Source organism: Chenopodium album, chromosome 21 (genome assembly GCF_948465745.1).
Source record: "Chenopodium album chromosome 21, dcCheAlbu1.1, whole genome shotgun sequence".
Taxonomy (NCBI): Eukaryota; Viridiplantae; Streptophyta; class Magnoliopsida; order Caryophyllales; family Amaranthaceae; genus Chenopodium; species Chenopodium album.
This window is the reverse complement of record NC_137854.1, coordinates 4,112,692-4,125,507: the sequence shown is the minus strand read 5'-3', so window position 1 is coordinate 4,125,507 and position 12,816 is coordinate 4,112,692. Positions and strand designations below refer to the sequence as shown.

Genomic DNA, 12,816 nt, shown 5'->3' with positions numbered 1-12,816 from the left:
CATTAAAGGGAATATCTTTAAATGTTGGACACACAGTCTCAATCTTCAGTGGTTGGACTTTCATTGTCATTTGTCTTTTCTCTCTCCTCTGACTTTTCTACTCGAATTTGACTTTTTTACATTTTATTTTTTAAAAAAGGAAAAGAGTTTTTCTTGTTTTACAGGTTGTCCGTACATGTTTGAAGAGTTTATGGTTGGTGATTGTATTTTCTTTATATATAACGTGTGAAGTTCATGCTCACCACCCCGAATGTTTATGATTAAGCTATAACATATCTTAGATATTTTAAGCTCCGTACTATGTACTGTATGTTAAATTGAAAATAATTTAATACTAATCGATAATCATAACAAATTACAAATATTTGATTGATAAAATACTCCTTAGTACGGCATAACTCTATAAAATGGAAAAAGGTAATCTTTAAACCATATTGGTTCACACATCCTTTTACAAAAGATTAGTTTTTGAAAGTGTAATTAACCCCGTCCAACTAAAAACTTATTATCATACACTTAAGCTTCTATAATCACAAAATTTGTAGGTCAATTCACAAAATATTAAGTGCTTCTAATTTCATTTTACTACTAAAAATAAATTGGAGTAATGAAAATTAAGATGAGCAAGAGAAGTTATTTCATGGAAAGAGAAAGAGAAGAAGATGCCAAAAGTAACATTTTGAAGATTCTCAATCATTGACTTTGAAATATTCTACAGCTTGCTTACAAAGAATATTTTGTCATTATATTAAAACTTATCACCAACAATTTTTTAAATTGCTTGATCACCAATTGGTAGCTCAATATTAAATGGGGTGCAAAACTTTCACCAAAATGTCCAAATTTCATACAATTTTGGTCATTTCATGAAATTCAAGCTAAGTTTATTATAGTAAGTTATGATATTATTCATGAATTGTAAGATGGGGTGCAAGTCAACTTATGGATTACTGGTGCTGTTTCTGATGTTAAGTCTGACATGTCAAAGTTGTTATGGATCTGAGGCATTTGGATTTAATTTTCTTCATAGATTTTCTGATCCTGTTAAGACAATTTTCAACAATGATTACGGCTTTCCAGGGAAGGGAACGATTAATTACTATGCTGCAATGGCTCATCGTGATCGTGTTTACCATGGCCGCAGATTAACAGGAGAAAAGGCTAATGACAGCACCCTCACGTTTGCTTCTGGAAACACCACTTTCCATATCGCTGAACTTGGATTGTATGCTCTATAATCTATTTTTTTCCTGTATTGAGTTTGTTTTTGACAAAAGTAATATAAAGTCAATGGACTTTATGGTGCTGAGTAGCAGTAATCTTGAGTTTATTTGACACAGGCTATTCATCTATTCTATATCTGCCTTACATTATTTTTTGTTCCTGTCCTTTTTCAGTTTGTATTACGCGAATGTGTCTGTAGGGACACCGGAATCATGGTTTCTTGTGGCTCTTGATACAGGCAGTCATATTTTCTGGCTGCCGTGTGACTGCATGCCTAATTGTGTAAGGCAGTTGCCATTCAGTTCTGATGCGGTAAGCTATTGCTAATTCCCAATTTCTGCTGTCAAATTCTGATTTTTTGTGTTCTGACATGTAAATGTGTAGCGATTCTGAAAGCACTCCTGATGCAAGTATTCTACTCTGACCATGTCCTTATTTGGACTTCAGGTTTTAGACTTCAATATATACAGCTTAAGTACTTCATCCACAGGAAATCAACTTTCATGCACTAGTCCTCTCTGTCAGAACAGCCTAAGCTGCGTTTCATCACAAGACCGGTGCCCCTACGGAGTTCATTATCTACAAGCAAACACTTCATCTACTGGTTACATGGTGGAGGATATATTGCATCTTTCAATGAACTCTAATTCTTCAGCACGCATCAATGCTAAGATTCCTTTCGGGTAATCCTTCACTTCTTTTCGCCCTCTTGACAAGTTGACAGCATAGAATTGTACATTAGGTTGGAGAACTAGCTCAGAGGTGAAAAAGGTATCTGAAAGGCAGAATCTGTTAGAAATGTGCTTGGAAAAGCTAGCTGTTAGGTGCTTTCCAAACACTCAAACAGTGCATTAGTTGCAAAAAAGACTTCTTTACTGATGTTTCAACGTTTCACTAACACATTGAAAAAAAGGGAATTGCGTTATTTTGCTTTCAGTCCAAAAATAACTGTTTAGTACCCAATTAGTTGATCATGATCAAAGTGTGTTTGTGGGTTGCAGTTGTGGAGTCCGTCAGACTGGTTCTTTCTTGAGTAATGGAGCTCCAAACGGTCTGCTTGGACTTACTATGGATCCAATATCACTACCAAGCGTCTTAGCAAGTCAAAACCTTACATCAAATTCTTATTCCATGTGTTTCACCGGAGATGGCATTGGTAAAATAATATTCGGAGATAGAGACAGTAATGAACAAGGTGAAACACCACTCAGTACTGATGATCCATTGAAGTAAGTCATTGTCTTTCGCTATGATTTCTGGCTTAACAGATGTTGGGAAATTTTACTTAGATTATAATTACCGTCTTTTTTTCAACAGTTTATATAATGTCAGCATTACTGAAATTAGTATGGGAAAAAACGTCTCTGTTACAAACTTGACTGTGATCATAGATACTGGCACTTCATTTACTCACTTGACTGATCCAGCTTATAGTCTTCTCTCTGACAAGGCAAGTTATTTGAGTTATCTTATATTCTTATCGATTTTTAAAATGAGGATAGAGTTTAATGGTTGTTACAATGTGTGTGCAGTTTGATTCACAGATTAATGATCAAAGGTTGGCAGTTGATCTAGATAATCCTTTTGAATTCTGCTATGTAACAAGGTAGGTTCAATTTATCTGAAGAAGAAATTGAGATATACTTGTATATGTACTGAAATTTTCCTTAATGTTGCAGTTCAATCCTCGACGACTTGAATATTCCCAGTATTAATCTGACAATGGGAAGCGGAGACATATTTACCGTGATTGATCCAACTATTCTTTTTAATACTGAGGTAAATTTGTGACAGAATTGGATGAATTTTATCATGCCTCTTCACATTATGAAATTGAACTGTTTGCTGTTGATCTTCAAGGATGGTCGGTATGTATACTGTTTGGCTGTTTTCAAGTCTGAAAGTGGTGAACATGACATAAATATTATTGGAGGTGAGTATTGATTTCTGTAGCATATGAGAATGAAAAGCTGTATAGTATGTACTCGTAACATCTGATCCTTCTTTTCTAGAGAACTTCTTGACTGGCTATCGCATTGTTTTTGATCACGAGAGAATGGTATTTGGATGGAAGGAACATGACTGTAAGTGCTAGTATTTTTTTTAACTGTGAACCTGTTATAAGTAGCTCAGTTCAGTAGCTCTCCACTTTCAATCTTTCTTGCTCCTCCATGAATTTTCCTCGTGGTTAACCAACTACTTTTTGATGCATCAGGTGGTGAACTTGTACCTGTTAGTCCAAGACCTCCCTTTTTTCAACCAACCGTATTAGGCACACCACCACCAAACAGATCAGGCGCACCATCAGCTTTAGCACGTAGCTACTTCTTTATCTACATAATTTTGATTCTGATTCTATCTGTTTAACAGATAATTCTTTGGCCCAAAGCAGTTCTTCCATATACACATGTTTTCAATATTTCATAGAGTACATTGTTAGCATGCCGGCTACTTGGTTATGGCTAAATATTATGATCATCAGTTTGTGTAACTCAACCCTTTACTTGTAAATATGGCTCACTACCATATACTGATTTTTTCATACAATACAGCAGTAAATAGAATGGAGATTTTGCAAATGTGATAGTGTGATACTATCTTCTACTGTATTTCAGCTTCTTTTTTGTCATTTCTTTCGGAGAAGACAGAAATGTTTTGGGTTAAGTTCTTTAACAAACAATATTATGGTCTTTCATACTTATTTGAAGATACACAACACTTCAGAAGGGAATGATGAACTGAGAAGGGTATGAAAGGATCATCACAGACGGAGTAGTTAATATTGCAATACTCCATTTTACGCTCCAAGTATGTAAGATATACTCTGGTTTTCATTCCTAAGCATTATCAAGATTCTACAATTAGAATGACAGTATATAAGAACACCAAGAACAGCATTGTCAACAGGATACAAATCCTACTCTTAAAAACACTTGAAAAGGAAAATCAAGCAGAGTAAGTCTGTAATTCAAATAAATGAATAAATTATCAAAATTTTGTATTGATGAAGTAAGTTCATTCTTATTCTACACTCTGGCCTTTTTCTTCATTTTGTGATCCAATCCTTCTAGCTTATGCTTCTTTTGCTTTATGTTTGATCCATGTTCGGTCTTACCCTTTTTCAATTTATCACTAGATGACTTAGGAAGCTGCTGAGATTTCATCTTGATAGACTTAACCATCGAGGATAACTCAAACTTCTCTTTGCGGGAAGCACCTTCAGAATTATCATCATCTTTCGTACTCGAGCCATTTAAACTTGGTCTTGACAGTTCCACTGGAGCTATTGCTGTATCCTCTTCTCTGTCATTCTGTTGCAGTTGAGCTAATTGCCGAAAATAAGTTGCACTCCTGCAAGAAATCATTGTCACACACTTCAGAAACAATATAGTAACAATTTCCTTGGGTTCATTATCATTTTCTAGGTAATAGATCCAGAAAAATATTTGGTTCAATCAAATACATCCTATAGAAAGTGAACAAAGATTACCTCTTGAATTGAGGGTCCGTGGGATCCAAAGAGAATGCAGGATTAGTGAAGAGTGCTGAAAAGCGTGGGTCATCATAGTCAACTTCTGGTAATTTGTCTTCATCAGGAGCCTCTTTACCCTTCTTTCCCTTACCCTTTTTCGGTTTAATTTTGTAACCCTTCGGATAATCTGTTCCCTTCTCATCTGCAAGCAATAGCTCCAGCTCTGCTGTGGTCGCTACAGTTTCTTCATCTTCCAACGGTGTCTTCTCTTCCCTAATCTTCTTACCATGCTTAACCTTCTTGCTTTTAACAACTGATGGATCTTCCACAAAAAAGTCCTCTGTCTGTTCGAGAGGCTCTTGATCACTCTCATCAGTGTCATCATCAGATGAATTCTCTGAGCTGTATTTCCTAGCTTTCTTTTTCTCTTTCTTTTTTCTTAGATATGCCTCCCAAACACTTTCTGAACCCTTATCCTTCTTTTCAAGAATTTTCTTACTAAGATCTTCTAGACCAGGGTTGAAAGTAACCTCCATATCTTGGCGTTCATCTTCATCATCCTCTGAACCATTTCCAGACTGAACCAAAGCACGGTACATATCCTTTTTGGCCATCTTCGCCTTCATCTTTGTTTTCCTGGCTTTTTTATTTACTTTATCGGATAAACCTGCATCATCCTCACTCACGTCCTCATCCACATCCTCATCACTATCACTCTCATCAGAAGCCAAAAATTCTTTCAATTCCAATTCAGCAAGCTACAACAAAAAAAAACCATGAGTTATTAACCCTGCTGAATTCTGAATTGTCAACATGTTAAAGGAAACCATTGAACATTCATCTTTTAAGTATTGTCAACATGAAAAGTGGAAACATACTACTTTCTTTGAGAATTGATCTGCAAGGAATCAATATTTGGGGGAAGGGTACATTAGTCATAGCCTATTAGTAGTAGCTTGGGGAATAAGTTAGAGTTTGTTATGAGAGTTTTTCTATAAATAGGCCTTATTAGGAGGAATAATCATCATGTTGAATATTGTGAGGATTCTTATTGGGAGAGAGTGAGCCTCTCGAAAGCTCATGTTAGGAGAGCATCCACCTCTCGAAAGTGGAATTATCATTCTATTAGTGTAATTCTTATCTAATCAATATAATCAGCCTTTTTCTTCCATAATTTCTGCCTTAATTAGAGCTGTAATCTTGTCAGAAACCATGCTAATTCCTAGCATGATCCTGCATCAAATAAAACATCCTTGCAATAAAGTGACACGACTATGTAGTAAGGTATCACTTTCAAGTAAAATGTTATGAAAATTGATAAACAATCTCCTTATGAGTGAATGATCAAACTGATGAATACTATCCACACATCACCCATATATTTGTCTATTTTCCTATTCTCAATCAGAAGCAATAAATCAAAAAGGCTGCTCACAGATCTAACTTATTACCCATAATTCCCCCAATCAGAAACATTAAATCAAAAAAATAGCTACTCACACCAAACACAAATGTATAACCAAAATGCCATATTGCCTCATATAAGGAACAGTAGCTGGCCTAACTTAAAATTAAGCAAAAACCGTAATTAGAAGAATTTTGATATTCCCCAGCCAAAGGAAATGAATACTGCAAAATAAACTTGCTAAAAATATATATCAGGCAGAAGAAAAATGGATGTTTCTGACAGGGTGTAATACTAACCTGGTTATCATTGAATTTTCGCCTCAGTGTCTTTACGCGATGTGGTTCATCATCATCCCAAGAAAGGGTTACATTGCTTTGCTGCAAAGCCCGAGTTTGAAAGTCTAAACCCTCATAATCAGCTGGCGCCTGATATCAAGAATAAAAGCAAAAGGGAAGATGTAATAAAATTGCCATCAAAAAATCAAAACATGATGTAATAGATTGCCATCAAAAAATCAAAACATAATGTGATAAAATTGCCATTATATAATCAAAACATAACCTAGAGATCAATCTACAATACAACCACAATGTTACTATTATCTGTTGGGGAGTAAACAGCTCATGAATAATGATATCAGAAAATTCAACAAAGCAAAAAACAATTAACTGTTTTCCTCAAACAGCTATAAAAGCAATAATATCTTTGACTGTGGACAGACATCACAAGTAATAATTAGGTCAAATTACCTCCTTTGCAACATCCCGCGGTGGATGAGGAAATTCCATAGAGTCAGGTATGAATCTCAGGTCCAGCACATTAGATGATCTTTCGAACTCAACCCCATCACAAGCTTTGTAGATGTAATCTGCAGTAGGAATAGAGTCACACTCCACTACGGCAAAGTAGTACCTGGAAGAACCGGAACAATATAGAAATAACACACTTAAAGTACAGAAGGAGAGAGGGGAGAGAGAGAGAAGCTTTGAGTTCATATATCTCAAACAATAAATGCCACTTGAGCATAGCTATATAAAACAAACAAGAAATCTGAAGTGAGCCACAGAGAGAAAATAAGGGAAAGAACATGTAGCAAAGAAAATCAGAACCAGCAATCTCCCACAGGGGTTAAGAGCAGTATATGACCACTATAAGCTTTTCTTCACCCTGACTTCCTAACTATAACTTGTGACAGGGACAACTTAGCCAGCTCCTATGAATATATTATGCTCGACATATTTTTTGGAACTTTTACCTCTTGCATATTTTTAATCCTGCTCACATATTATATCCATGACCTATGCAACTGCTCTTCATTTAGTCTTCTGTACCGCTCAACGCCTCAACACTCCAAGAAGGGTATGGAATCCTTACCTCATAATTATTTGCAAGCATGCAGCTGTGCTAAACTGCTAACACTTCATTCATTGTGAACCATATAACCATAGAAGAAAATGTATTTAAGGATGGCAAAGAAGAATATGTGCCCACAAATAGGCTACAAATAAGCATTTAAAAAAGACAAGTCAACCTAAAATGTGTGTATATCAGTATATGTATGCATACGTTATAATTCATGCAAAAAGTATCCGTAAAACATGAATACTTTCCATTGTATATAGTGTCCCTGCACCCGTGTACAATTTTAAGACAGTGTCCCTGTGTTTTAAATTTCTAACCTTGGAGTGTTAGATACCTAAATATGTATCCACGCCCAAAAGTCATACCCATGTGTAAAGTAACAAGAAAGACAATTGTTACAGCAGTTTCATGAATGCCTTAGTGTTTCAAAGTTATGCAAAAAAGAGCAAATCATGAAAGTATAACAATTCCTCTCGAGGCTATCAAACATCTATATTTAGAATCTCAGCAGGGAACCTTCATAATGCAATTAATTATTACCTTAGCCTACTTTTTTCATAAGCACGCAGCTTTTCAGTATCTATCTCATCATCATCTTCATCTTCATCTTCGTTTTCTTCATCTTCATCTTCCGTATCCTCATTATCTTTTTTCTTCTCATCCCCCAACAAGGCAACTGGACCACGAACTGCTTCCTCTTCCATACGCTTGAGTCCAAATTCTGAAGGATAGACGGTTACAGACTTAATCTGTCCTTCTTTAGGCAGGAATGATCTCAACATCATAAATATGTCAACAGCCTACAGGATACCATCACAAGTACAAAGGTAAAATAGAGTAATGAAGTAAAGCCAAAAGCTAACAATATAACATTTAAGTAATCCCGCCTATGATTCAGCAAGTTCCATCCTTCTTGGAAGTTAATCAATTCAAATTCTAAAAAGAATCTAAAGGAAATTACAAATTGCCAATATTTCAACAATGATAATCATAAATCATTTGGAAAACAATACACACAGTATATCAATAATTCTGTTTGCATTTCAATACGAATATGTTCGAATTCAATACAACACCATATTTGATTTCGAGTCATTAAAATTGACCAAGGGAAAGCTTCAAATAACCATTAAAACTAGCTTTAAAAACTCGAAAATAAGCTCAAAACATACCTTCACTTGATTCCAATCCATATTAACAACAGCCAATCTATGCGTTTCACTATCAATTACAGGCACATTCTCCACCTGTTCCATAAACAAATAAGCCGAAATTCGAAACATTTAACAACAAAGAAATCAAATTTACTCCAAAAAACAACAACTCATAATCAAAATTCACCTCAACAGACTCATCATCTTCCGACACATCCACACCACCCGCCTCATCATCATCACTATCACTCGTCAAACTATCATCATCACTCGCAGAATCCCCATCCAATTCCGACTCAGACGATTCGCCACTCGACTCCGAAGCCAACGAATCACTGCTATTTCCTTCACTTTCATCCTCCACTTTCTTCACAACACTCTTCTTCTTCTTCTTAACTTCATCCTTTTCTTCTTCATCTTCCTCCAAGTGATAAAATCGACTCAATGCATTTTCCGACTGCTTTTTAGGTTTCCCACGCTTATCAACCTTGGCTGAGGATCCCGCAAAAAGCTTGTCAGTGAAGATTTGACTGAACCTAGAATCGATTGAAATCTTATCCGTTTTCTTCGGAACTCTCTGGAATCTGGGATCAGTATGAATCATTGAAAACCGAGGATCTTCAATCATCTGAATCTCCTTCTTCTTTCCATTTTCGCTACCGCCGGCGGAATCTCCGGCGCCGGATTTGTTCGATTTCTTCTTCTTCGATCCCATTGCAGAAGATGAAATTGTGCAATGAAGTTTGATTTGAGATTTTGAGGTAGAAATTGAAGTTGAAGGATAGGGAATTTGGAATTAGGGTTTTGCTCTGTTGCTTAAACCCTAGAATGATTTTGTCACTTTGTGTAGTGAGCGGCTTTGCAGCTTTGGGTATTTTCTTCGGATTACTCCGTTAATTAGGAAAATATTGTATTTTACTCCGTATTTTTTACTACGTATTTTATTTTGGAATACTCGTAATTTTGGTCAAAAAATATACAGGTTATTTCCCCACTTTGGCAAATAAAAAGCAAATTTGACTTAATTTCCACTAAAAAAAAAAAACTAACACTATTAAATCTGGATTAATCCTTCTTTCAAATAAAAAAAAACTGGATTCATCCTCTTGTCTTCCTTGTTCTTTCGGTTTATATACTCACTTATCTGATTTTTTTTTTTTAACATTATTACGTTTTTGAGGAAAGAAAAAAAAAATTCAATACCGTTGTCATTTGTCAAAAAAGAAAAAAATTATTGAATAAGTGTGAATGACAAAAGGGAAAGAAAATTTTTCAATTATAAAGACTTGTAAGTGATAAAAGGGAAGTGAAATTCTCAAATATATTTGAATAATGTCACATAGCATGCTTTAGAATTATAACCTTTATTCTTGTTTTACTTAACTTATTTGTTAAAACTCGTGCTCAAATTAAGTAAAACTTCAAGGTCATTTGGGCCAATTCACGGTTGAATTAAGTTTTTATCAGTGACATTAGTTTTCAATTTGTATTTACTCGTAAAAAGAAAAGAAAAATATGACAAATTTATTGGGTATAACTCCTCAAAATAAAAATAAATAAAATAATTATTCTCTATCCATTCCTTTTATGCAAGACAACAACTCATATTTGAACAACAAAGGGTTTCGATATGTATCATATGTTGCACACGGTTGCATTAAACCCATAGTTTTGGTAAATTTGATAAACATGATTCAACTTCATTGTTTCTAAAGAGAATGCTTCAACAATAAACATCAACACCTATTAGGAATAACGGAAAGAACACAGATTAATTAACCAAGTAAATAAAAACTTTCTCTCTCTAAAAACGAGAGCTCCTTTCACTAAACGTGAGTTTCTCCTAGCTGTGCTAGGTTTCACCAAGCTTAAGCTTGATTTTCTGCATGCATGCAGATCTGTTACTCCTTGCTGCTTCAATTTTAGGGAATTAAGCTACGTATAGCTAATTCTAGGTTGGAGATTTTGCAATCTCTTTGCGTCTGATTTGGATTATATCCTCTTTTCCTTTGTTCATAAAATTTTCTTGTTATCATACAAAACCTCTCGGTTTCCAATTAAAGGCAGCAACCTTTCCTAAGCAAGCTGCTCTCCCAAAAAAGCTGAGCGCCTCCTTGCTGTTTATTGCAGCCAATGGGGTTACAGCATTAATTGCCTTGATTAGTTACTGGTGCAGCAAGAATTAGCTAGAGGCGGCTAGCTATTTTTAGTGTTTTATTTACACGAAATCTCTGTTCCCCACGCTCAAACCCTTTCACATTCCAAGAACTCTTGTTCGATTATAAATGAGAAGGGAGCTGCAGCATTGATTCATCACCAAAAATTATTCTTCTCTTCTGTCTTTTCTTTCATTACTTCCAGTCTTATTCTCTTCTCTTAATTTCTTCTTCTTCATTCTTCCTGTCCTACTATGAGTAACAGCAATCAGTCCCCTAATGCTCATAATGAACAAGAAAATACAGATCTGAGAGGGGGGCCTTTAATACCCAACCCTCCAGATTTTAATATTGAAAACATTAACATTAATTTTAATTTAAGCGTGATTGGCCTCTTTGTAGGTCCTCACCCACCTGCTGTTGCATTGGTTCAACAAGTGGTTAACTCAAGATGGATAAGGAGTGGTGAAATTAGAGTCTATAGGTCGGGACCTTATTTCTTGTTTGAATGCAGTAGGGTGGAAGACCAGCAAGCACTGGTACGAGCTAGCACAGCAACAATTGAAGGAAGACTCATCAATTTCAGACTATATAGGATCGACTATGTGCCTCACCAAATGAGTTTCTCGTTAACAAGGTTATGGGTTAGGGTTTATGGATTACCCTTAGCCTATCTCACGGAAGGGTGGGCAAGGAAATTTTTTAGGCATGTGGGTTATATTGAGGAAATGGATCTCGAAGGAGATGGTTTGCCGATACAAGCAGAACTAAGGGCTAGGGTTCTTGTGGATTTATCAATCCCACTAATTCCAGGATGCTTTATACCCTTGGAAGGGAATAGAGTAATATGGGTATACCTTAGGTACGAGGGGCTATACAAGTTTTGCAAGTTGTGTGGGTGTGCAGGACACTCAACATCCCGCTGTCGCATCCACCCTGTCACCGCAAGAAGGAGAGTTAGGTGAAGGTTGGATGAGGTCGAAGCAGATGGAATTAGGGTGCTCTATGGGCCGCGTGAATATCCTTTCTACTCGAATTTCATACGTGGTTTACCTGACTGGTACAGGTTTCGCAATTCGGGGGTGGATTTGAGGCACCATAACCACCCCGAAGACAATCCGATTTTCAGAAGGGTGCCTAGGGAAGCAGGTTTCGAGGCGGATCACCCATTCGAGGGGCACACATCATCGCAAGAAAGTAGTGAAAGCGATCATTGCCATACTGGAAGTGAGGATTTCTCCACCGACGAATCTGAGTTGGTAGAGCTTGAAGAGGTTAATCAGGTTGAACCTGATCTTGTGAGATCACTAGGCAGAAGACTCGGATTAGGCAATGATCCTTATGCCGAGTTTGTTGTATCGAGGCAGGGAAACCCTAATGTGGGTTTTTCTTCTAACAGTGTTCGAAGACAGCTTTTTAATGACGAGCAAAAGGGAAATGAAAGGCTCAACTTGGGCCCGACAAACCCTAACAGGGTGATGGGTGGCTGGTTACCTCCGTCCCCGATGCGCAGCCCACCTCCCCCACCTCGGCCCAATTTCTTGTGCTCGACTTACGAGGTAGGGGAGTCTTCATCAGCAAGGCAAAGGATAGGCCAAAGGGGTGAACCAGGAACTTTATTTCACACCCTTGGGATCTCGGAATGGGCCGCAACTCCGGTGTGGGCCGAACAGAGGCGGGTCGGGCTTCAGACGAGCAATGGGTATGGCTTAGGATTGCAAAATGGAGTCATGGATTCAACTATTGTGGCAACAACAAGAAATAGTGATGAGAATTTTTCGGATGAGGATTATGCAAGTATGATGGAAGCAAGTACGATTCTTGCTTTGGGGATCCGAGAAGCTAGAAGGGAAGAAATTAGGGAAATACACCGGGTTTCAAGAGGCACTACTCATCCTTTTTTGCAACTTTCACCGGAAGATCTTGGAGGGTTGCCTAACCTTCCCCTTACGGAGTTCGATCCACCGAACACGCCAGTATCACATCTTAGCTCCTTCAATTTTACTGATTTGTTTAACTATGATGATAGTGCTAACAACA

The 12,816-nt window shown here is 36.8% G+C and overlaps 1 protein-coding gene and 1 pseudogene across 2 annotated transcripts; one reads left to right on the top strand and one right to left on the bottom strand.

Moving 5' to 3' along the window:
* The first annotated feature begins 800 nt into the window (after nt 1–800).
* LOC145602707 (aspartyl protease family protein 1-like) lies at nt 801–3,651 on the top strand (annotated as a pseudogene). The gene is made up of 10 exons (XR_014104591.1): nt 801–1,225; nt 1,398–1,536; nt 1,672–1,907; nt 2,226–2,453; nt 2,542–2,674; nt 2,757–2,830; nt 2,904–3,003; nt 3,085–3,157; nt 3,237–3,308; nt 3,440–3,651. The product of XR_014104591.1 is annotated as an aspartyl protease family protein 1-like (transcript).
* A 382-nt stretch (nt 3,652–4,033) lies between these two features.
* On the bottom strand, nt 4,034–9,474 carry LOC145601542 (pre-rRNA-processing protein esf1-like). Its single transcript, XM_081657580.1, has 7 exons — nt 8,808–9,474; nt 8,639–8,713; nt 8,007–8,266; nt 6,854–7,016; nt 6,401–6,529; nt 4,715–5,454; nt 4,034–4,575 (listed from the first exon to the last, which is right to left on the bottom strand). Exons 1-7 carry the CDS (start codon nt 9,333–9,335, stop codon nt 4,251–4,253), a joined length of 2,220 nt encoding a protein of 739 aa, XP_081513706.1. The 5' UTR covers nt 9,336–9,474; the 3' UTR covers nt 4,034–4,250.
* Nucleotides 9,475–12,816: the final 3,342 nt, after the last annotated feature.